The sequence below is a fragment of the Erythranthe guttata genome, chromosome 6 (assembly GCF_056151865.1).
Source record: "Erythranthe guttata isolate IM_541 chromosome 6, IM_541, whole genome shotgun sequence".
Lineage (NCBI taxonomy): Eukaryota > Viridiplantae > Streptophyta > Magnoliopsida > Lamiales > Phrymaceae > Erythranthe > Erythranthe guttata.
This window is the reverse complement of record NC_142538.1, coordinates 15,611,937-15,637,177: the sequence shown is the minus strand read 5'-3', so window position 1 is coordinate 15,637,177 and position 25,241 is coordinate 15,611,937. Positions and strand designations below refer to the sequence as shown.

General features: G+C 35.5%; 6 protein-coding genes across 6 annotated transcripts; 4 read left to right on the top strand and 2 right to left on the bottom strand.

Annotated features, from left to right (window-relative positions):
- The first annotated feature begins 905 nt into the window (after positions 1-905).
- On the top strand, positions 906-2,530 carry LOC148770273 (uncharacterized). The gene is made up of 2 exons (XM_088819944.1): positions 906-1,151; positions 1,557-2,530. Exons 1-2 carry the CDS (start codon positions 944-946, stop codon positions 2,345-2,347), a joined length of 999 nt encoding a protein of 332 aa, XP_088676070.1. The 5' UTR covers positions 906-943; the 3' UTR covers positions 2,348-2,530.
- Positions 2,405-3,351, bottom strand: LOC148770272 (nifU-like protein 4, mitochondrial). Its single transcript, XM_088819083.1, has 2 exons — positions 3,322-3,351; positions 2,405-3,280 (listed from the first exon to the last, which is right to left on the bottom strand). Exons 1-2 carry the CDS (start codon positions 3,349-3,351, stop codon positions 2,771-2,773), a joined length of 540 nt encoding a protein of 179 aa, XP_088675209.1. The 3' UTR covers positions 2,405-2,770.
- A 6,337-nt stretch (positions 3,352-9,688) lies between these two features.
- Positions 9,689-11,314, top strand: LOC148770271 (uncharacterized). The gene is made up of 2 exons (XM_088819943.1): positions 9,689-9,934; positions 10,341-11,314. The coding sequence occupies exons 1-2, from the start codon at positions 9,727-9,729 to the stop codon at positions 11,129-11,131; spliced, it is 999 nt and encodes a 332-aa protein (XP_088676069.1). The 5' UTR covers positions 9,689-9,726; the 3' UTR covers positions 11,132-11,314.
- Positions 11,189-14,471, bottom strand: LOC105958284 (nifU-like protein 4, mitochondrial). The gene is made up of 3 exons (XM_012982289.2): positions 14,115-14,471; positions 13,165-13,326; positions 11,189-12,018 (listed from the first exon to the last, which is right to left on the bottom strand). The coding sequence occupies exons 1-3, from the start codon at positions 14,332-14,334 to the stop codon at positions 11,555-11,557; spliced, it is 846 nt and encodes a 281-aa protein (XP_012837743.2). The 5' UTR covers positions 14,335-14,471; the 3' UTR covers positions 11,189-11,554.
- Positions 14,472-17,433: 2,962 nt separating this feature from the next.
- Positions 17,434-18,764, top strand: LOC105958285 (acetylglutamate kinase, chloroplastic). The gene has a single exon (XM_012982290.2). It carries the CDS (start codon positions 17,486-17,488, stop codon positions 18,527-18,529), a length of 1,044 nt encoding a protein of 347 aa, XP_012837744.2. The 5' UTR covers positions 17,434-17,485; the 3' UTR covers positions 18,530-18,764.
- An 827-nt stretch (positions 18,765-19,591) lies between these two features.
- On the top strand, positions 19,592-20,626 carry LOC105958255 (uncharacterized). The gene has a single exon (XM_088819942.1). It carries the CDS (start codon positions 19,787-19,789, stop codon positions 20,540-20,542), a length of 756 nt encoding a protein of 251 aa, XP_088676068.1. The 5' UTR covers positions 19,592-19,786; the 3' UTR covers positions 20,543-20,626.
- Positions 20,627-25,241: the final 4,615 nt, after the last annotated feature.

Genomic DNA, 25,241 nt, shown 5'->3' with positions numbered 1-25,241 from the left:
AAAACTTGAAAAAATTATATTTTTTAGTAGAGAAAGTAATAAGACCAGTGTTTTGTGAATGAAAAAAATACTTCTCTTTTTTGTTTCTTGTCTTGCTTACAATCAGCTCTCGCTTCCATATTTATAGTGAGTACATTAATTTTCTAATAAATTACAAGACGACTCCTAGACGAACAACTCTTCTAATTCTAATTTAATACATAGAAAAATCAAAAGACAATTGTCTAGATATATCTAAACAATGGTGCTTCAAATTCACATTTATTCTAAAAGTCAATCTTACGATGAATGCCCAATCCTTCCAATATTGAATTGCCACTAATTTCAATATTGAATTCACATTGAATTCACTTGTTCCAACAATAATAACAAAAATCTATACCACCAGAACTTGTGATTGGATATAACTTTTCATTTTTCCCCATTAAATCATGCATGTAAACCTTCCACTATCGCTTGCGTCAATGTGGTTAGTTCCTTGTACAAAAAGAAACTCAATTAGAGCATCGATCACGGTTTATTCCATGTTACACCGTGTAAATTATTTTACCCATTTATTCACACACACCCATGTTGGTGTATGTAGATAAAAGTAAAGATCTATCCGATGTAGATCAGTTCACATATATAACTGAAACCGCTCTAATACAAAATTTTAACACCAAGAAATGGTCATTCTCACCCGGTTTCATCAGAAAAAGCGCAATTTTCGACTAAATCAATGCGCAAAAGCCCCAAAAAATGTTTATAATCACAAAAATTCTCGTCTACAAAAATAACTCGCAAAAAGAGGAAACGGTTTAATTAATCACAAGGCAGAGAAGGGCATCTCACATGGAACATCACTCAATGAGAGAAAGCAATAATACAATGTAACATCCTTGTATAAAAAGGGATGAAAATTGGCTATATAGCAATAATAACTAAGTGCAGTCAATCGAAAATGAAGCTAGTACTTTCGTGGGTTCAATTGGTTGTAGTCGTATGTCTTTCGGCTTACGCAACGGCTATTTTACCTTTGCCGAGGAAAGTGAGATGCCGGGCGCCTCTTCCTCTCCGTTCGAGGTGCCTCGTTAATGTGTTCTTCTTGTGTCCATTAGAGTGTCCTCAAACCTGTTTGATGGACTGTATTTTCTGCAAGCCTGTTTGCGGTGAGTGAACTCTCACTCTCTCCTCTCTCTTTTTACTTGATTAGACCTCAAAAACTTATTCTACGGCAGAAAAATCAAACCGAACTCCTCAATGGTATATTCAAGTTCATTAATTAATTGTTTGAACTCGAGTTGGTTGACATAACAAATCGAGTTTGAAACCATATTATTTGGTTTCCAAATAATATGAAACTCGGTTTGATCACGATTTGATTAGAACAAAATTGATAATATATATATGTATAAAAAAAATTAGGGTACCCGACCTTGCTTTTTATTTGTCTCGATTATAACTCTTTCGAGCTTTATTCAACCTGAGAATCAATCCAAGCTTTCAAACAAACCCTTTTAACTTGAATACTAGCGCGGTTAAAATTAGCTAAAACCAAATTACGGTTCATGCAGTTTGCAATACTCCCGGTGCTTTTTGCCAAGATCCTCGATTTGTGGGTGGAGACGGCATCACATTCTACTTCCATGGCAAAAAAGACCAAGACTTTTGCCTGGTTTCCGACACCAATCTCCACATCAACGCCCATTTCATCGGCAAGAGAAACCCTAATTTAAAGCGAGATTTCACGTGGGTCCAATCCATGGGAATTATGTTCGACAATCACAAAATGCTCATAGCAGCAAAAACGACATCAACATGGGATGACAACATAGACCGCCTCTCCATATCCTTCGATAACGACCTCATTTCTCTCCCCACCAAAGTCGGCTCCATATGGGACTCCAAAAAAAATATCAACAATCAAGTAACCATTTCTCGTACGAGTGACACAAATGGTGTTATAGTTGAAGTAGGCGGTAACTTTAGTGTGACGGTGAATGTTGTGCCCATCACCAAAGAGGAGTCGAAGGTGCATGGGTACGGAATAACGGAGGATGATTGCTTCGCGCACTTGGAAGTGGCTTTCAAATTCTACAACCTCAGTGATGCGGTGGATGGGGTGTTGGGGCAGACTTACAGGAGCAACTACGCGAGCAAGATTAATGTGAACACACCCATGCCTGTCATGGGTGGGGCCCACAAGTACAGGACTTCCGGGCTTTTCGCCACGAATTGCATGGTTTCGAGATTTGGTAAAATTTCGACGCAGAAGCAAATTGTGGCTCAGAAGATGGGATTGGGATTGGAGGGGCTCAAGTGCACAAGTGGAATGCAGGGTAAAGGGCTAGTTTGTAAAAACTAGGTTTATGCAAAGAGATTTCTCTACATGAGAATTAATTAAATTAGCTACACAAAGAGCTATAAAAACATGTTTACCGTAAATTATGCACCAAAACAATGTCGTGTAAAATGCGAGTCCCGCAGTAAGGGTTGCATGTTATGGTTTATTCTATCAACAAATCGGGAAAATGCCTTCATCGCACAATCTGTAGACATGCATCTAATTATAATATTCCCGGAAATATATACCCAAACAATAACAAGCTAACGCAAAGCATCATAACGTAGCTACGACAAAGAAACAAAACGAAACGAATAAACAAACAAAAACATTTTCTACGAGCTAGTTAAACTTGCAGGTTCGTAACAACTTACGCTTCAAAGAAATATTAAAGTACCTCTGAATCTGATACTCCAAAATGAAGGCGATACTTTTTCAAGTTAATTACTCGTATGGTGCTCCAGTTAATGCGGTGTTTTCATCTTCATCGTCAAATTCCTGCTCCACACTTTTGACCTCAGGCACATAATGCATGAGCATATTCTCGATCCCAGATTTAAGAGTGACGGAGGAGCTAGGACAGCCACTGCAGGCTCCTTGCATCCTTAGTTTGACTATTCCCCTGTCTGGATCGAATCCGACATACTCGATATCTCCACCATCATCTTGTACAGCTGGACGTATGCGAGTCTCTAATAGTTCCTTAATCATAGCAACAACCTCGGAATCATCCTCTTTTATAGCTGTGTCCATTGAAGCTGCAGAGTTTGAATCCAAGATCAATGGCTGCCCAGAGGAGTAGAAATCCATGATTGCTGCGAAGATTTCGGGTTTCAGAAAATCCCATGTGGTGTCTTCTGACTTTGTGACGGTTACAAAGTCGGAACCGAAGAAGACCCGCGTAATTCCTGCAACAACGGAAATTAGGTTTGATCTATTAAATAAATGATCAACCTATGAAATCGATGCAGAGATAGACAGTAGTTCAAACATACAACACCAACAAATTGCTGATCTGTTCCCATAATACTGACACAAGAGAACAGATATAATTCACTAATCAAAACCCCATGTGAAATCAGCTTTTTTGACCTTCATGTTTTTTATCACTTTTTTTGGAAGGTCCTGTCAACTTAAACCAAGACATTTTAAAGAGCAAATAACGGCCGGTTCACTGCTTGTTTAGCTTTTTTCATCTTTTTTTATTTGTTTATTTTTTTTCATTTTTGTTAATTTCTTTTCAATCCCGGTGAACCGCCGGGCTGACTCAACAGTTCACGGTTCAACTATTTCTAGAATCAGGCACGTCCTGAGGGACACAGGCCGGTTCATGGTTCCGTGACCGGTTCACCGGTCAACGGGCCTGTTCGGGCCGGTTTCAGGCCAAAAACCGGCTCATGGCCGTGTCTAGTCGCTGCCGTTGGCCGCCAGTCTCATACGTTGACTTTTTTTTTCTTCGTGATTTTTCTGTCGCCGGTCGGTCAACGCTAGTCTCGAGCGTTGAACTTTTCGGAGTTTTTTTTTTCTTTAACATCTTTTTGCCCCCGTTTAAACAACAATACTGTTGTGGTAGCTAGTAATATCAACTATATTATTGTTAATCACATTAATATTAACTATACTACAGTTTAACCAAGGTTCTAAAAGGCGGTTATCGGGTACGTGGCGGTTAGGGACCGCCACACGATAAATCGGCGCGGCGGTGATTTATCGGAGATAAATCGGAAATATATCGGATTTTAAATATAGTGTAATATATTTCTAAATATTATTTGTAAATATTTAAAATATATATAAAAGAATATTTAAACATAATTATATCCTATCATTCATATGTTGTTATATAATTCTAATTACTCAATAAATAATAAAAATTTAAAAAAATAATAAGATCATAATATAATAAAAGATTCTTACGAAATACAAATACTACGCAAGTCTTTCGCATCAACAATTAATATAAACACAACAAAGCATAAATTGCGGAGTAGTGCTTGATTTGGTTTTGGAAGTTGAAAGAATTGGAGAAAAACAAAAAATCAAAACATATTTTCATTTTAATTTTAATTAAAAAAAAAAAAAAAAAAAAAAAAAAAAAAAAAAAAAAACGATTTGTTGACCGATATATCGGTTTGACCCGCCAAAAAACCGCCGCAAACCGCCTCGCCGTAAAAAACCGATATTCCAAACCGCCTCAACAAAATCGTAAAGGTTTATAACCGATACCGATATGGCGGCCGATATATCGACCGCCACGACCGCTATTTAGAACACGGAGTTTAACACATTAATTTTGTTATATTAATCACTAGCACAGTAATATTAACACAAGTCATTATTATTTTGTAATAGAGTAATATTAATATGTTGACCGTTCAACAAAGGTAAACATAATAAAAGGCCAAAAGAATTAATATTGATGTGGTTGACAGTACCATCAACCACAGTAATATTATTGTGTTTACAGTAATATTACTACGTTACTAGCTCCTTCAACAACTCGAACAAAACAAAAAACCCAAAAAAATAATAATATTGATGTGGTTGACAGTAATATTAATATGTTTACAGTTATTTTACTATCAACGACAGTAATATAATGACGTTGACTTGTCAACAAATCAAACATTAATGTCTCTATATTTTCCCTTAATTCGCTTGATTAAATTGAATTCTAGACATTTAAAATAAAATCATTACCTTCTCACTGAAATTTGGAAATTACGACATTGTTTACCATGGGCAATAACCGGATGGCCGTTACGTATCGCATGTTGTTTGGTGTCGGAATGCCCAAAAACCTCGGTTTATTCCACTAACTTTGGGACCCTAAATGAAAACCAATATATATATATATATATATATATATATATATATATATATATATATATTATTAGACAAAATATAGTAAAAGTTTTTACAATAGAATAAAGTTTGGGAACACGCAGTGGCGAGGCCAGGAATTCAGTACAGGGGGGGCTTCAATTTTCGGGGGTTCGGGGGCAGCGCCCCCGAGATTTTTTTAGGATTTTTTTGAAAATAGGAAAAGGAGAAACGAGAAAAAAAAAAGAAAAAAAACAAATTTTAGAGTTTTTTTTGTATTAATTTGGATTTTGGGTGGGCTAATTAATAAAATTTGGGACTTTTTTGTATTAATTTAAATTTTGGATAGGCTAATTAATAAAATATGGGGCTTCTTTTGCATTAAATGAAATTTTGGGTGGGGTAGTGAATAAAATTTGGATGGGCTAAATAGAAATATGATATAATATAGGGGGAAAAATAATAAATGAGAGTGGGCTTGAGTCCACCCTTGCCCAAGGGTGGACTCGCCCCTGGGAACACGTACCTTTTTAGGAATCTCCTTTAATGGCTGGATATTAGCAACATATTGGTAATTGGCTGCCATAGCAACTCCAACGCTACAACATGCTACATAATTTAGGGCGTCAAAAGCTGTGTAAAACACGGCATCAGGATCATCTTCTTTGCATAGTTTATATTGACTTCCATCTTCATTTTTTTTGTACCATTTTACCGACGTATGACGCCATAGGTGATCAACAATTTGTTGCCTAGAAATAATGTAGTCCTTCGCTTCAGGGTTGCTCTTTTTGTAGTCGTAGCATATAATGAATGCCGTTGTGTAAAACACAGCATCAGGATCATCTTATTTGCATAGTTTATATTGACTTCCATCTTCATTTTTTTTTACCATTTTACCGACGTATGACGCCATAGGGGATCAACAATTTGTTGCCTAGAAATAATGTAGGCCTTCGCTTCAGGGTTGCTCTTTTTGTACTCATAGCCTATAATGAATGCCTCACAATAGCAGTCTAGTTGGAGAAAAAAAAAATTATAATTAGTCCAATTAATGAACGCACAAACCCTAAGAACAAACACTTCAAAATCTGTCTTTTTTGTCGTAAATTAATTTAATCTCATTTAAATAAAATACAGAACCACTAAAATAAAATATATTACCTACTAATCGCAGAAATTAATTTAATCTCATTTAAATAAACTACAAAACCATTACAATAAAATATATTATATTACCGTTGAATAGCTGAGGTGTAATCTTCGGCATAGGTACCCCTTAGTCCTCAGATCAAAGTTTTACGAGAGGCGCTTACTCTTGACCGTCGTATGTCTCAACTCGTGGTGCTTCGCCATAGACACAAAACACTTACCCCTGAGCGTCGTATGCCACAACTCGTAGAACACTTACTCCTGAGCGTCGTATGCCACAACTCGTAGCGACTCGTCATGGACACAAAGCAGTTTCCCCAGCCCGTCGTATGTAGACACGGCCATGGTCCAGTTTTCGGCCCGAAACTGGCCCGAACCGTCTTGTAGACACGGTCATGAACCGGTTTTCGGCCTCGGGACGAGCCCGGTTCTAGAAATAGGTGAACCGTGAACCGCAAGGCCTGCCCGGCGGTTCACCCGGATCTTGGGAAGAAAAAAAATTAAAAAAAAAAAGCTGAACCGGTCGTTATTTGCTCTTTTTTGAATCCCCTTTTTTCCTATAAAATTAAGTTCAAGTTCTTTTATTTATTTCCTATTTAAAAGTATTTTTTTTAATTTATTTATCCATCAAGTATATATATATATATATATATATATATATATATATATATATATATATATATATATATATATATATATATATATATATATATATATATATATATATATGAGTTGGATATAAATTTTCGGGCCATCCAGGAACTGGAGTGAACCGGCGGGCCGGCCCGACCCGCAGAACCGTGTGTAGCGAGACGGTTCCGGTTCCGAAAAAAGTGAACCGCGAACCGAATTGAACCTGCCCAGAACCGGACCGAACCGGCCCATGGTCGTGTCTAGTCGTATGCCTCAACTCGTACCGACTCGCCATGGACACAAAACACCTACACCTGCCCGTCATATGCCTCAAGTCGTGGTGACTTGCCATAGACACAAAACATTTACCCCTGACCGTCATATGCTTCAACTCGTAGCGACTCGCCACAGACACAAAACACTTACCCATGCCCGACGTATGCATCAACTCGTAGCGACTCGCCATAGACACAAAACTTAAGTATATTACCTACAATATGTATCACTTTTGAGAATTATTTTTTGTTCCATATTATCTGTGACTTTACAATTACAATGTTGCATTAATTACATAATTTTTAATTTTGTCCTTAATGACTCTCCAATACTCTATGTGCATTCATTAGTAAACAAGGGTATTTTAGACTAACAATACTTATTTTACTAAAACCAAGATATATTTATTGAGTTTCTTAAGATTTGTATAAAGATGAAAAATGACACATGTTTAGAATAAAAAGAGTAAGATATAAAGAAACAAAAGAACATAATAAAATACATTTAGTTTGAAAAAAATATAAGAAAACCTAAACATAATAGAACAAAGGGCAAATTACAAGAAACCCCCTGAAGTATGGTCTAATTAAGACAAATACCTCTCATGTTTGCGTAGTTACGATTATCCCTCTCTGGCCAGTGTATGAACGTTAAAATCCACATAAAATATGCTTTGTCCGTTTTACCCTTCTGTTATTTGAAAAATAATAAAGGGTAAAATACAAGAAACTCCTTGAAGTAAGATCTAATTAGGAAAATTGCCCCATATCTGCTTAATTATGAAAAATCTCTTTTAGGTAAGTTGTCGTCTTGCACAGTCCCCCTACGATATATTTTTTTTACGAATAAAATAATACATTGAAAATTACCCTAATATCCCTCAAAAGAAAGAAGTAAAAGCAATGACTTCGATGATCGTATTGGGTTGCAATTTGTTTTTTTTTTTAATGATTTTTTTTTTATATTTGATTTATACTTTTTGAATTTCATTTAAATTGACATATTATTAAAATTTTATTAAAAAATAATGAAAATATTTGTAACCTAAAATAAAAATATGAGAATATTTTTCCAAAATATGTAAAATCAATTTTATTGAATAAAAAATTAGAAAAAATATTAACAAAAAAAAATAATGTTACAAGATATGTTTAGTTATTTTTAATTTATATTTTCTATTTTAAAAAATTATATAATAAAGAAATACCCCTAAATAATTAGTATGCTTACAAGTTACAAACTAATTACCCAACAATGGCAAAAATAATATTTTCAGAGGAATACTCTACGGAATAAAAAAGATTTTATCAAAAGTAACACACTGGATGAACTGTGTAAAACGACAACATACCTTAGGGGGATTTTCGTAATTACGTAAACATGAATGAGATTTTTGTAATTAGACGTTACCTCATGGGGTTTCTCGGTGTGTTTCTCGTAGTTTCCCAAAAATAAAAGTAGATTCTGGATTTAACATTGATCACCCCCAATCATCGCACGATAATTGTAGGCACCAGGATGGGATACAATCATAAAATGACTAATCCCGAAATTGTATGTTAGTGAGTTTGTGAAAACTTGAAAAAATTATATTTTTTAGTAGAGAAAGTAATAAGACCAGTGTTTTGTGAATGAAAAAAATACTTCTCTTTTTTGTTTCTTGTCTTGCTTACAATCAGCTCTCGCTTCCATATTTATAGTGAGTACATTAATTTTCTAATAAATTACAAGACGACTCCTAGACGAACAACTCTTCTAATTCTAATTTAATACATAGAAAAATCAAAAGACAATTGTCTAGATATATCTAAACAATGGTGCTTCAAATTCACATTTATTCTAAAAGTCAATCTTACGATGAATGCCCAATCCTTCCAATATTGAATTGCCACTAATTTCAATATTGAATTCACATTGAATTCACTTGTTCCAACAATAATAACAAAAATCTATACCACCAGAACTTGTGATTGGATATAACTTTTCATTTTTCCCCATTAAATCATGCATGTAAACCTTCCACTATCGCTTGCGTCAATGTGGTTAGTTCCTTGTACAAAAAGAAACTCAATTAGAGCATCGATCACGGTTTATTCCATGTTACACCGTGTAAATTATTTTACCCATTTATTCACACACACCCATGTTGGTGTATGTAGATAAAAGTAAAGATCTATCCGATGTAGATCAGTTCACATATATAACTGAAACCGCTCTAATACAAAATTTTAACACCAAGAAATGGTCATTCTCACCCGGTTTCATCAGAAAAAGCGCAATTTTCGACTAAATCAATGCGCAAAAGCCCCAAAAAATGTTTATAATCACAAAAATTCTCGTCTACAAAAATAACTCGCAAAAAGAGGAAACGGTTTAATTAATCACAAGGCAGAGAAGGGCATCTCACATGGAACATCACTCAATGAGAGAAAGCAATAATACAATGTAACATCCTTGTATAAAAAGGGATGAAAATTGGCTATATAGCAATAATAACTAAGTGCAGTCAATCGAAAATGAAGCTAGTACTTTCGTGGGTTCAATTGGTTGTAGTCGTATGTCTTTCGGCTTACGCAACGGCTATTTTACCTTTGCCGAGGAAAGTGAGATGCCGGGCGCCTCTTCCTCTCCGTTCGAGGTGCCTCGTTAATGTGTTCTTCTTGTGTCCATTAGAGTGTCCTCAAACCTGTTTGATGGACTGTATTTTCTGCAAGCCTGTTTGCGGTGAGTGAACTCTCACTCTCTCCTCTCTCTTTTTACTTGATTAGACCTCAAAAACTTATTCTACGGCAGAAAAATCAAACCGAACTCCTCAATGGTATATTCAAGTTCATTAATTAATTGTTTGAACTCGAGTTGGTTGACATAACAAATCGAGTTTGAAACCATATTATTTGGTTTCCAAATAATATGAAACTCGGTTTGATCACGATTTGATTAGAACAAAATTGATAATATATATATGTATAAAAAAAAATTAGGGTACCCGACCTTGCTTTTTATTTGTCTCGATTATAACTCTTTCGAGCTTTATTCAACCTGAGAATCAATCCAAGCTTTCAAACAAACCCTTTTAACTTGAATACTAGCGCGGTTAAAATTAGCTAAAACCAAATTACGGTTCATGCAGTTTGCAATACTCCCGGTGCTTTTTGCCAAGATCCTCGATTTGTGGGTGGAGACGGCATCACATTCTACTTCCATGGCAAAAAAGACCAAGACTTTTGCCTGGTTTCCGACACCAATCTCCACATCAACGCCCATTTCATCGGCAAGAGAAACCCTAATTTAAAGCGAGATTTCACGTGGGTCCAATCCATGGGAATTATGTTCGACAATCACAAAATGCTCATAGCAGCAAAAACGACATCAACATGGGATGACAACATAGACCGCCTCTCCATATCCTTCGATAACGACCTCATTTCTCTCCCCACCAAAGTCGGCTCCATATGGGACTCCAAAAAAAATATCAACAATCAAGTAACCATTTCTCGTACGAGTGACACAAATGGTGTTATAGTTGAAGTAGGCGGTAACTTTAGTGTGACGGTGAATGTTGTGCCCATCACCAAAGAGGAGTCGAAGGTGCATGGGTACGGAATAACGGAGGATGATTGCTTCGCGCACTTGGAAGTGGCTTTCAAATTCTACAACCTCAGTGATGCGGTGGATGGGGTGTTGGGGCAGACTTACAGGAGCAACTACGCGAGCAAGATTAATGTGAACACACCCATGCCTGTCATGGGTGGGGCCCACAAGTACAGGACTTCCGGGCTTTTCGCCACGAATTGCATGGTTTCGAGATTTGGTAAAATTTCGACGCAGAAGCAAATTGTGGCTCAGAAGATGGGATTGGGATTGGAGGGGCTCAAGTGCACAAGTGGAATGCAGGGTAAAGGGCTAGTTTGTAAAAACTAGGTTTATGCAAAGAGATTTCTCTACATGAGAATTAATTAAATTAGCTACACAAAGAGCTATAAAAACATGTTTACCGTAAATTATGCACCAAAACAATGTCGTGTAAAATGCGAGTCCCGCAGTAAGGGTTGCATGTTATGGTTTATTCTATCAACAAATCGGGAAAATGCCTTCATCGCACAATCTGTAGACATGCATCTAATTATAATATTCCCGGAAATATATACCCAAACAATAACAAGCTAACGCAAAGCATCATAACGTAGCTACGACAAAGAAACAAAACGAAACGAATAAACAAACAAAAACATTTTCTACGAGCTAGTTAAACTTGCAGGTTCGTAACAACTTACGCTTCAAAGAAATATTAAAGTACCTCTGAATCTGATACTCCAAAATGAAGGCGATACTTTTTCAAGTTAATTACTCGTATGGTGCTCCAGTTAATGCGGTGTTTTCATCTTCATCGTCAAATTCCTGCTCCACACTTTTGACCTCAGGCACATAATGCATGAGCATATTCTCGATCCCAGATTTAAGAGTGACGGAGGAGCTAGGACAGCCACTGCAGGCTCCTTGCATCCTTAGTTTGACTATTCCCCTGTCTGGATCGAATCCGACATACTCGATATCTCCACCATCATCTTGTACAGCTGGACGTATGCGAGTCTCTAATAGTTCCTTAATCATAGCAACAACCTCGGAATCATCCTCTTTTATAGCTGTGTCCATTGAAGCTGCAGAGTTTGAATCCAAGATCAATGGCTGCCCAGAGGAGTAGAAATCCATGATTGCTGCGAAGATTTCGGGTTTCAGAAAATCCCATGTGGTGTCTTCTGACTTTGTGACGGTTACAAAGTCGGAACCGAAGAAGACCCGCGTAATTCCTGCAACAACGGAAATTAGGTTTGATCTATTAAATAAATGATCAACCTATGAAATCGATGCAGAGATAGACAGTAGTTCAAACATACAACACCAACAAATTGCTGATCTGTTCCCATAATACTGACACAAGAGAACAGATATAATTCACTAATCAAAACCCCATGTGAAATCAGCTTTTTTGACCTTCATGTTTTTTATCACTTTTTTTGGAAGGTCCTATCAACTTAAACCAAGACATTTTAAAGAACTAAACAAGGGAAATAATTGGTCACAAAATTGACTCAGCCCAATGAAGTTCTACCGCAGTTTTAAAATCATTTCATTGAAAAAAAAACATGTTTAAAATCAAATGTGAAGGTGTTCCATTTTCGGTGTTCGGTGTTTTTTGTAATATTTGGTTTTTGAAAAAATCAATTCATATAGATGAAATAAACTTGCATAAGCAGAAGCAAGAATGTGCTGTGCAGCCACACAATATCATGAAAAAGAAAAGAAAAAAAAGACCTTTTATGGGACCCACACTTCATTTTACTCATGTAACAATGTCTCCACGTCTACAACCATACATTATCATCAACGACAGCCCAAAAAGTAACTGTACAAAATCTTGAAGCGAAGCACTAAAAAGGACAAAATTGTGTATCAACAAAATAAAATGTCCAAGTATCATTGTTTCGAACTAGACGAAAGAAAACGCAAAACGAATTCTGAATCATGATACATGGAGTTCAAAGGTCCTTAGGAATGTAAACAAGCTCCAATTTAACTTTTAAAGACCAAACAAGACACGGTAAAATATTAGAAACTATACATAATCATGTTCAACCAGCTCCCCCAAAAAGCAAAAGCAAATAAGGAAAGAACTCGTAAGACGTTGTATTGTGACAAGAAAACACTCGTATGATATCCATTATTAGAAAAAACATTTACTATAGTGATCATTCATAACCACTGCCATTACACTGTACAAAGAATTCAGAACAACTTTAAGAATAAAGAAATACAGGACACTGCTAATTTGGCTACCGAAAACTGCAGTCCAATTGGCTTTCATTTAGCACGAGCACAATAATCAGAATCACCAACTATAAATGATATTATGGAACGATATATCTACCTCAAAACATATAGAGGAGAAAACTCACCATCGATTCCATACAGGCTTTTTGCCAGTGGTGAACTCATAGCAGAACGCGCATTAGGAAAGTCGGCACTTCCCGTTTCCATTACAGGCTTCCCGGGATAGAACATTAGCGATGCAGGATTAGGAGTCGATTGTGTTTGGATAAACATGTTCCTCCTCTGCCCTGTTGGATAATGTTAGCATGCTTTCATTAATAAACAAATCGTTTACATTTCCATGTGGCATGTACATAACGATCTAAACGATAAGTTCGATATTAACATGCAAATAGTTTTCATTACAAGCAACTGCTCTGAAATAAAAAAGACAAAACACACAGAACACATCCAAGTTCATCATTTTCCTCGACGAAAATCAAATTGTTAATGTAATTATTTACATAACCGCCACCTAATATAAACAGCAGTATTTACATTTCCATGTACATAACAATCTAAACGCTGAAATCGATATCAACATGCAAATAGTTTTCATTACAAGCAACTGGTCTGAAATAAGAAAGACAAAATATCAAGTCGAGCATCTTCCTCGGCAAAAACCAAATTGTTGATGTAAAAATTCACATAAACGCCACCTAATAAAAACAAAGCATTTACATTTCCATGTACATAACAACATAAACGCTAAAAATCGATATTAACACGAAATAGTTTTATATCATAAAAAGCAACTGCTCTGGAAAAACAAAAATCAAATTGTTAAAGTAAAAAATTACAGAAACGGCTCCCTAATAAAACCATAAACAAATAGCAAGCAAAGAGCAAATAAATTAAATAAAAAAAAAATCATTCAGAGTACATTCGCCCAGCAAAAGTTAGCAAATAATTAGAGATTACACAAATTCATCATCAATCAGTGATAAGATAACAAATAAACATATGATCAACACAGAAACTAACAATAATAATTAATCGCAGCCAAAGCAACAATAGATTCGATTACGAAATAGACCTCGGAAATGGTTCCAGTTGGAGAGGGCTAACGAAGACTTCGACGAGGGTAAATAGGTAAAATCACTAGACTGGTGAGATGTTGAAGGAGAAAAAAGTAACCGGCGGTGTATGTACAATCCTCGAGCAGCGCTGGGTTGGTTGTATGGTTTTGATAAAAATCCGCCATTGTTGCAGCTGGACTGAATTGCTCGGTACACGAATCGTCCAAACAATTTCATCGTTTGATTTTATTCGAAGGCTTTTTCTCGGAGAAGAATGGTGTGGGGTTTATTAGATGATGAATATTTTTCTTTTTTTTTTTTTTTTTTTTTTTTTTTTTTAATTTATGCAGAATTGTCAATTGACTGAAAAAACGTAGATGAAACTATTTGGGGTGCATTATGTAATAACCAAGGTCTTTATTTTTCCATTCTTTTTGCTCACCTAAAATTCCTTCACTATTTTTGTTGAATTGTAGAGCTTTGATATTTGGGATTTTTGCGCGTAAATCCCTCTGACCTAGTTTCATATACGGTTCAGTCTCTAATAGTATATTTCAATCATGATATTCTATTTTTTAAGTTTCTCTTACAATTAGTTCCCTATTCGCCCTACAAAGTCGGGATACCCCTCGCGTTATATTAATATTACAACTACACTTCATTTCCATTAAGAAAAAAAATGGTGTTAGGCATAAAGACGTATTTTAAAAAATCGTTCCAATACGTATTTATTTACTTATTTATCAAAATCTTAAAAACTACAAAACTACAATATTATAATAAATAAATGAAAATTATACAATAACTAAATATATTTTAGAAATATTAATCTTGTAGCACGAATGCGAAACGATGATACGGGGCGAAACAAGAAAAGGGATACGGGGAAACGACATATTCCAAAATAAGAATACGGGAACTTGACAGAAACGTGTAAATATTAAAATTATAAGGATATATTATAAATATGTTATGCAAACACTTATAAGTTTTTATTTACATATACATTCTTTTTATATATTTTCATATAAACATATTCAAAATAAATTCAACTATCAACCATCAATTTACAATTGATCATTAAATCGTGTGAATAATAAGAAAAACAACAAAGATGTGTAAAAAATTACTATTTCGAATATGTTTATAACGTTTACAACTTTTTAGAAATTGTAAAATAACCCATAAGATATCTAGAAGGTGTCCTGAATTGTCCAACTTAGATATTAACAAAAAAATAACTTGAAATAAACTAAACTCAAGTATTTAGGTGGTGTTTGCAAATGCTTTTTTTAAATTGATTATGCGGTTTTTTTTGCTCATAATCTGTTTTTAGGTGTTTGCAAAATTAACTTTTGTTTTTGCTTCTCTTAAAATAATCTGTTTTAAGCTATTTTTTTTAAAGCACCCATAACCCTGCTTTTTCAATTTTAGTTCATTTTCCGAAATATTTGCAAAGACCCCCAACTTTTAGAAATAAGCACTTAAAACTAACTTAAATCACAATCACTAACTTCTGCTTTTAAATAATCATTTGCAAACACCACCTTAAACACAAATTCAACTATGTAAATGCTCACTTAAAATGAAAACCCAAGATTTGTTTATTTAACCTAAAGTATTAAAAATTGAAATCTAATCCAAGTTGCCTCCCCCACCGTCGCCACTCCCTCCCGCTGCAAAATCGCGTCTATTGAGGTACCTTTTTTCTTTCTTTTTCCCAATTAAACATGTTTGTATTTTGTGATTTTGACAATGTTTTGTGGTTATTGCATCGAAATTATTCTCCTATACTATACATACCATCAATTGTTTGAAGTAGTAATTTTTTTTTTTATCTTCTCTGCATTGAATCGATGGGTGCGCTCCATACATGTATAAATGCATCGCTATAAGATTGTGTACAAGTCGCAAAAAACAGTGTTTTTTTTTTTATTTTGATAACGAAGTAACCTGCAGCTGACCACTTGACCACAGGGTAGGCTTAAATTTTTGGGGGTTCGGGGGCAGAGCTCCCGAAAGAAAATTTTGGACTTTTTTTTGGATAAATTAGGAAAAGAGAAAAAATTTAAGGTTTTTCTTTTTGCATAATATAAGTTTTAGGTGGGCTAAATAATAATATATGTAAAATATAGTGAACAATTTGTAATTGAGGGGGGGTTGAGTCCACTCTAGATAGAGGCTGAACTCGCCCCTGCCCCGGCAGTCAACCATATAGGTGCACTGTGCAAAAAGTATTCTTGAGTATCTTCGTCGTGTGTTTTGGGGATTTTTGTGCTCTTAGATAGACAAATGTGGACATTGTTTTGGCATAAGGGTTAGTTTCTTATTATTTTATTTGGGAAATTTTAAGTTTCGCAGGTCCGAATTTAGTAATTCGAAAGAAAATTCCGCCCGTCGAGGGGCGGAATTGCAAGTTTAAATCAAAATCTGGCCTCCTCGCTGTTTATTTACGAACAAAATTTTGCTAAGAAATGCCCCTAATTAATATTGCTCTCTTTCGTGAAACCGAATTTTTCTTCTCCAATTGGGATGATAAATTATTTATTTATTTAGTATTACTTCCTTATATGCACTCATTTTCGCTTAATTTTGTATGAATATTCCTTCAATCTTACTTGGCGATGCAAGGAAATCAATCAGCTTCGGTCATTATAAAACTGCTTGCTTTTTTTTTGACAATATGTTAGTTCAATTGCAACAATCGTAGGTTGTGGAGACTAAGTTGTTTTATTTTTTTATTTGGCTAGCACCGGCAAATATAGAATGCTTGCCGATTTTCTGGTTGCATGTATGCAAAATTATGCATCTGTTCGATCCCGGGCATGGTTTCTTTGGCTTCTGAGATAATTGAATCTTTGCGAATTTCGAGGATTCTTGTCTCGCATTCTTAAATTGCCTTTTTTTTTATGGAGTATCAATTTTGAGACCCCTGGTTCTTAATCAGATCGATTTAGGGTTTATATGTCATGTAACGGAATGGTAGCTTGTGTTTTAGGGTTTATGACATCCTCAACGATTTTCGAACTCTTGATTTAAAAAAAAAAATATTGGTATCCCGAAGAGAAATAATTTATATGGTAGAGCCTACAATTGTTTTCAGAACACATGCAACACAAGAAATGCATTTAGAAAGCTAATGACGATGCTCAAACACTCTTGGTTTTATGTATTTTATCGTCATCATTTTATCGTTTCGTAAACGATAATGCTAATTACATTATGTTTGCATTTTTTTTTATCTAAGAGATTGAACATTGTCAACAACTGTGTGTACACCATTAGCCCACTTTCGATCTTTGCCCTTATATTTCATAATTGTTTTTTTAATTGCAGCTACTAATCTCAAGATTTCGATTAACCCGTTGTCTAAGCAATTCAAGAAACTATGTTAGCTGCAAAAACCCTCCCTCTCACATCCCCTCAACCAACACTCCTGGAAAAATCCAACGCTTTCTCTCTCCCGTCCCGAAACATCCTCCCAATAACGAAACTCAACCGCAAAATCAAAACCACCACACACGTCAAATCATCCCTAAACTCAACCACCACAGTATCAGAAACAAGCAAAAAATCCACCTCCGCTCAAACCCGAGTCGAGATCCTATCCGAAGCCCTCCCCTTCATCCAAAAATTCCGCAACAAAACCATCGTCGTCAAATACGGCGGAGCAGCAATGAAATCGGAATCCCTCCAATCTTCCGTGATCGACGATATTGTCCTCCTCTCGTGCGTGGGGCTACGTATAGTATTCGTCCATGGAGGTGGGCCCGAGATCAACCAATGGCTCGCTAGACTCAACATTAAACCAAACTTCCTCAACGGCCTTCGAGTCACGGACGCATCCACAATGGAAATCGTGTCTATGGTATTGGTCGGAAAAGTCAACAAACACCTCGTCTCCTTAATCAACAAGGCCGGAGCAACAGCTGTCGGATTATCCGGAATCGACGGCCGGATTTTAACCGCCCGGCCTTCACCAAACTCGGCGCAATTAGGGTTCGTGGGCGACATTGCAAGCGTGGACCCCACGATAATCCGGCCGTTAATCGACAACGGCCATATTCCGGTGATTGCTTCCGTGGCGGCTGATGTGGCGGGGCAGTCGTATAATATCAATGCCGACACGGCAGCAGGTGAGCTGGCGGCGGCGTTGGGGGCGGAGAAGTTGATACTGCTGACCGACGTGGCGGGGGTGTTGTTGGATAAGGATGATCCGGGGAGTTTGGTTAGGGAGATTGATATTAAGGGTGTGAAGAAGATGATTGAGAGTGGAGTGATTGGTGGTGGGATGATTCCGAAGGTTAATTGCTGTGTGAGGTCTTTGGCTCAAGGGGTTACGACTACGAGTATTATCGATGGCCGGTTGAAGCATTCTTTGCTTCTCGAGATTCTTACCGATGAAGGCGCTGGAACTATGATCACTGGTTAACTGGTACGAACTTTTTTTTCTTTTTCTTTTCGGTCATATTGTATTAGAAATAATCGAAAATTTATGGTACGAAATGAGCGATGTAGTAAAAGGAAAGCATTGAGGGAGGAGCCATGAACTTCTCTAGTTTTTTTTAATTGTAATTATTGTGGAAGTGAAAATTGGTTGCTTTCACAAACTAGTGAGCTTCTTCTTGCTTTTTGTATTAGAAACTTATAGTCGGCATTGATTTGTTTAACTTGTTGGCTAATTGAAATCCTCACGCGTTAGTGATTATTTGTTCGGAATGGTTTTGGAGAACCTATACCAGGTGAAATATACTATGTAGCTTTATATCGTTAATCTATACATAATAACGCACGCATCCATATGTGTGTGTGCTGATCTACGGTTTAAAACTACATAGTGAATTTCGCCAGACGTAAGATCTCATAAGCCATGTGTGTATGAGAATAAACCAATTTTTGAAAGTTTCATATCTAATTCGAATTCAATCCACAATTTTTTGGAAAATAAGGAAACAAAACCTGGAATAAAAAGCTATTCAAAAACCAATTTAATTTCATACCTCAATTCCAGAATTCGAAAAGTTAATTGTCTTTCGAAACCAAGTAGTTTTGGAACAAAATTTTTGAAATTTGTCAATGCCGATGGAGGATGTTCATTTTTAGAACAATATTTTTTCAATACCGATTTTGAAAATTTCGGGTTTTCATTTTTGTAGTTTTTGATATTACTTGGATACTAATTGAAGTACATAAGATTCGATTTGAATCATGGTTAGAGTTTCATTTTATTTTTTCATCTTTCTTTATAACATCAATATTATTATAAACTTTACAATATGCGAATAACATGTAAATTTACGAATCCTGCAGATTACCCTCCGAATTTTTTTGGAGCAAGTATTTTACTCCAATTTTTGAAATTGTGAATTTTGATTATTTTTGTAATTAAATTGAAATTAGTTTTAATTTCCGCAAAAAAAATAAATTATTTTGAAATTAGTTTTTTACTTTTTTATTTCCTTATTATACACTAGGCATAGTAGATCTTCATTTCCTTCGCTAGCAAGACACAATCCTCTTAACTTGGGATGCGCAACCTTTCCCTTTCTACATCATACCCTTTCCCCTCCAAATTTCAATCAATTTCATCTTTCTTCTTTTCCATAAACCCTAATTTTATCTCGATTAGAAATTAGAAATTAATCGATAAATTCAACAGCAAAACGCCGATCAGATCTCCTCCGAACATATGGCCAAGCAATTCAACGTTCCGCCGGTGGTTTTCCCCTCCGCCGGAAACCCCTCCTCCTCCGTCCCCCAACAGCGCCGCCCCCCAACCGCCCCCTTCCAACCCCAGAGATCCCCCAACCCCCTCCCCTTCCTCTCCTTCGACGTCAACTCCGCCGCCGCATCCACCTCCTTCTCCTCCGCCCCACACTTCCCCTCCGCCACCGTCGCCGGAGGAATCGGCGCCGCCGGATTCGACGACGAGCCGCCGCTCCTCGAGGAGCTCGGAATAAACACCAAGCAAATTTACCAAAAGACCCTCTCGATCCTCAACCCCTTCAGAGTCAACCACCACCTCCACGAGGACGCCGATCTCTCGGGACCATTCCTCTTCCTCATCGCCTTCGGCCTGTTCCAGCTCCTCGCCGGAAAATTGCACTTCGGAATCATTCTCGGGTGGATGACGATGGCGTCGATGTTTCTCTACGTCATCTTCAATATGCTCGCCGGCCGAAACGGAAACCTCGATATGTACAAGTGCCTGAGCCTGCTCGGATACTGTATGTTGCCCATTGTCATGTTGTCGGCGCTCTCTCTGTTCGTGCCTCGGGGCGGATACGTGATAATGGCCTTAACAGGGGTGCTCGTGATTTGGGCGACACGTGTCTGCACGAGATTGGTCGTCGAGCTTGCCAACTGCGGGGACGACCATGCCAGGCTCATAGAGTATGCCTGCTTCTTGATTTACATGCTTTTTTCTATGCTTGTCGTTTTCTGATTCGAATACGTTTTTTTTGTTTTTTATCTATTGCACGAGTTCGCATTGAAATACAAATATAGTCCAATCAAGTGGCATTTTCTATGTTGTGTATCGTTCTTTCTACATTAATTTTTTTTTGCTATTTGCACGAGTACGAAAGGAATTAGTAGAACGTGAGCTTACCGAGTGATTAACGGATCGGAAAATTGAGTAGTGATATCTGCACGATGATCTGAAATTCATGTATACAATTGCAATTCCGCGAATGGTTAATATATTTAGTAGCACTTTGTTACAAGAGATGCAATATTTTCTGTTAGAGATTAATAACCAACTTTTTTTTTTACGACCTGCTAAACTGAATTAAGAAATAATTAGTGCGTAATGGTATGAAGTATGGACACCTCTAGATGAAGTAAATTTGGATAGGTATACGTGTTTAGTCGACTATGTGCAAAGATAATGTCGGGTACGGCTTTAAGTATCTGGAAATAAAAAAAGTCGTAAAATTGTCTGGCATTAGCATGATCAAGTTGTAATTTTGTAAAGCATTATTGTATGCTCTGTTGTGTATAAGTTGAGTTTTTTGTGTTCTATGAGCATCTGAAAACTCCGGTTCTAGATCCGGTTCTAGATTTGTTTATTGTTCGTTCCATAATATTTCCCTAAATTAATAGTATTTTGCTAGTCCCGACTCTATTAATTTATAGAGGTTTCACTGTTATCCGAACCAGTAGATTGAGTGCATACACCTCCTTCGTTAGGAAGGTGTACTATCGTTGCATATATCGTGTAAATATTTCTGTATTTTTTTTATGTTCATAAACTTGATATGTTTTTATTATTAAGGGTAAATTACAAACACCCCCTGAGGTATGGTCAAATTACAAAAACACCCCTCTTGTTTGGATAATTACAACCACCCCCCTCAACTCCTCAAATTTAGTGGAATTTTCGAGATTATATGTAATATTATCACTTTTGTACCCGTTTTATCCCATTCAAACTCTACATTATGAAGCAAGATAATCATAATATGTGATTTTTAGCATGTATATATAAGTTTGTGGTGCATCGGACACTGTATTTTATACGCAAAACGAGTACAAACTAGAGCACATTTCACGGAATCTAAATGACTATGTTGAATTTGGCACCATAAAGGTGGAGGTCTTAAGAAAAAATCATAGTTGAGGGGTAGATGTAATTATCCAAACAAGAGGGGGGTTTTTGTAATTTGATTATACCTCAGGGGTGTTTGTAATTTACCCTATTATTAATAATAAAATATTAATACTTTTTTTCAATCAATAAAATCTGATTTTATGTAATAATCGAGTAATGTCTTATGCTTTATTTATTTAATATTTTGAAAGTTTGGACCATTCTTTCTTTTCTTTTCAATTCCAATGTTTTCTCCAAATCATCATAATTTTGGATGATATTAGTTTTTCATTTTGGCGATTTATTTCAAATTTCGAATCGTGTTCTACAGGTACCTTGAACCTCGATGGGTATTTTTTAAGGGTTAAATACAAAAACACCCATGTACTATGAATTTTGTATCATATACCCCCTATACTACACATAAATACAAAAACTCCCCTCACATTACATTTTTTTCAAAATATGACGAAAGTACCCCTACTCAAGCATATATATATATATATATATATATATATATATATATATATATATATATATATATATATATATATATATATATATATATATATATATATATATATATATATGTGTGTGTGTGTGTGTGTGTGTGGTTTGAGCCATTTTCCACTATATATTTTACCATTTTCAGTCAATTTTACGTGGAAATTTTTGGTATTTATATTTTTTTGGGTAAATTACAAACACCCCCTGAGGTATGGTCAAATTACAAAAACACCCCTCTTGTTTGGATAATTACAAGCACCCCCTCAACTCCTCAAATTTAGTGGAATCTTCGAGATTATATGAAATAGGGTAAATTACACCCACACCCCTGAGGTATGCTTAAATAACTGTAAGGTCCTTGTGGTATCGATAATTACACTCACCCCCTGAAATGTACTTAAAAACTCTAACGGGATAATGTATTGGATACATTATTACGATAGAGTTCTAATGGACTATTGGTTTCAGGAAGTGGTGAAGACAACAAAAAGTTATGTGTGATTTAAGAAATATTGGGGGAGCCATGTCACCCCATAACTCCCTATAACTCTATGTTATCTCCACAACTAGCTAAAAATAATAGTCCATTAGAACCCTATCGGAACAATGTATCCAATACATTATCCCGTTAGAGTTTTTAAGTACCTTTCAGGGGGGTGAGTGTAATTATCAATACCACAGGGACCTTATAGTTATTTAAGCATACCTCAGGGGTGTGGGTGTAATTTACCCTATGAAATATTATCACTTTTGTACCCGTTTTATCCCATTCAAACTCTACATTATGAAGCAAGATAATCATAATATGTGATTTTTAGCATGTATATATACGTTTGTGGTGCATCGGACACTGTATTTTATACGCAAAACGAGTACAAACTAGAGCACATTTCACGGAATCTAAATGACTATGTTGAATTTGGCACCATAAAGGTGGAGGTCTTAAGAAAAAATCATAGTTGAGGGGTAGATGTAATTATCCAAACAAGAGGGGGGTTTTTGTAATTTGATTATACCTCAGGGGTGTTTGTAATTTACCCTATTATTAATAATAAAATATTAATACTTTTTTTCAATCAATAAAATCTGATTTTATGTAATAATCGAGTAATGTCTTATGCTTTATTTATTTAATATTTTGAAAGTTTGGACCATTCTTTCTTTTCTTTTCAATTCCAATGTTTTCTCCAAATCATCATAATTTTGGATGATTTTAGTTTTTCATTTTGGCGATTTATTTCAAATTTCGAATCGTGTTCTACAGGTACCTTGAACCTCGATGGGTATTTTTTAAGGGTTAAATACAAAAACACCCATGTACTATGAATTTTGTATCATATACCCCCTATACTACACATAAATACAAAAACTCCCCTCACATTACATTTTTTTCAAAATATGACGAAAGTACCCCTACTCAAGCATATATATATATATATATATATATATATATATATATATATATATATATGTGTGTGTGTGTGTGTGTGTGTGTGTGGTTTGAGCCATTTTCCACTATATATTTTACCATTTTCAGTCAATTTTACGTGGAAATTTTTGGTATTTATATTTTTTTGGGTAAATTACAAACACCCCCTGAGGTATGGTCAAATTACAAAAACACCCCTCTTGTTTGGATAATTGCAAGCACCCCCTCAACTCCTCAAATTTAGTGGAATCTTCGAGATTATATGAAATAGGGTAAATTACACCCACACCCCTGAGGTATGCTTAAATAACTGTAAGGTCCTTGTGGTATCGATAATTACACTCACCCCCTGAAATGTACTTAAAAACTCTAACGGGATAATGTATTGGATACATTATTACGATAGAGTTCTAATGGACTATTGGTTTCAGGAAGTGGTGAAGACAACAAAAAGTTATGTGTGATTTAAGAAATATTGGGGGAGCCATGTCACCCCATAACTCCCTATAACTCTATGTTATCTCCACAACTAGCTAAAAATAATAGTCCATTAGAACCCTATCGGAACAATGTATCCAATACATTATCCCGTTAGAGTTTTTAAGTACCTTTCAGGGGGGTGAGTGTAATTATCAATACCACAGGGACCTTATAGTTATTTAAGCATACCTCAGGGGTGTGGGTGTAATTTACCCTATGAAATATTATCACTTTTGTACCCGTTTTATCCCATTCAAACTCTACATTATGAAGCAAGAGTAATTATCCAAACAAGAGGGGATTTTTTGTAATTTGACCATACCTCAGGGGGTGTTTGTAATTTACCCTATTTTTTTCTCCAAAATATTTAACTGCTTATATTTTTTTAATTTTCTAAATAAAACTTTTTATTTTTGTCATTTTGCGTTTCTTCATTTTTTTTTCTTAAATGTCTTTTGGTAGTTCAAACATCCTAAAATTACAAACATATTTCCAATCATATTATTGTTGAGAATTTGAACTACCAGAATACATTTAAGAAAAAAATTGAAGAAATTTAAAATGAGAAAATAAAAGATTTTATTCAGAAAAAAAGATATAAGTAATTAAATGTTTTGAAGAAAAAAATAAAAATATCAAAATTTCTCAAGCAAAATTGACCGAAAATGATAAAAAATATAGTGGAAAATGGCTCAAACAAACCCTTATATTTATAGGCTTAGCAGGGGTATTTTGGTCAGATTTTGGAAAAAAATATAACAAGAGGGGTGTTTTTGTATTTATGTGTAGTACAGGAAGGTATATGATACGAAGTCCATAGTACATGGGTGTTTTTGTGTATTTAACCATTTTTAATATAGCCAATTCATGAGCTAATACTGAGGTGGTGGTTTGCAAAAGCTTGTTTAAAAGCATAGTCAGTGATTGTGAGTTAATGAGTTAAGTGTTTAATTCTAAAAGTTGGGGGTGTTTACAAAAAAATTAGAAAATCAATTTAAATAGAATAAGCAGATATATGGGTGATTTTAAAATTATAGCTTAAAACATGTTATTTTAAGATAAGCAAAAGCAAAAGTCAGTTTTGTAAACACCTAAAAATAAATTATTTAAGAGAAAAAACTCATAATCTATTTTTAA

What these genes read in the sequence shown, in the direction of transcription:
- LOC148770273 (XM_088819944.1), top strand. Translation starts at nt 944, where the DNA reads ATGAAGCTAGTACTTTCGTGGGTTCAATTGGTTGTAGTCGTATGTCTT. An exon ending in TTTCTGCAAGCCTGTTTGCG is followed by an intron (nt 1,152 to 1,556) that starts GTGAGTGAACTC and finishes CGGTTCATGCAG; the next exon opens with TTTGCAATACTCCCGGTGCT.
- LOC148770272 (XM_088819083.1), bottom strand. Translation starts at nt 3,351, where the DNA reads ATGGGAACAGATCAGCAATTTGTTGGTGTT. An exon ending in ATCAGCAATTTGTTGGTGTT is followed by an intron (nt 3,281 to 3,321) that starts GTATGTTTGAAC and finishes TCGATTTCATAG; the next exon opens with GTTGATCATTTATTTAATAG.
- LOC148770271 (XM_088819943.1), top strand. Translation starts at nt 9,727, where the DNA reads ATGAAGCTAGTACTTTCGTGGGTTCAATTGGTTGTAGTCGTATGTCTT. An exon ending in TTTCTGCAAGCCTGTTTGCG is followed by an intron (nt 9,935 to 10,340) that starts GTGAGTGAACTC and finishes CGGTTCATGCAG; the next exon opens with TTTGCAATACTCCCGGTGCT.
- LOC105958284 (XM_012982289.2), bottom strand. Translation starts at nt 14,334, where the DNA reads ATGAAATTGTTTGGACGATTCGTGTACCGAGCAATTCAGTCCAGCTGC. An exon ending in CAACTGGAACCATTTCCGAG is followed by an intron (nt 13,327 to 14,114) that starts GTCTATTTCGTA and finishes ATTATCCAACAG; the next exon opens with GGCAGAGGAGGAACATGTTT. An exon ending in AAGCCTGTATGGAATCGATG is followed by an intron (nt 12,019 to 13,164) that starts GTGAGTTTTCTC and finishes CCGTTGTTGCAG; the next exon opens with GAATTACGCGGGTCTTCTTC.
- LOC105958285 (XM_012982290.2), top strand. Translation starts at nt 17,486, where the DNA reads ATGTTAGCTGCAAAAACCCTCCCTCTCACATCCCCTCAACCAACACTC.
- LOC105958255 (XM_088819942.1), top strand. Translation starts at nt 19,787, where the DNA reads ATGGCCAAGCAATTCAACGTTCCGCCGGTGGTTTTCCCCTCCGCCGGA.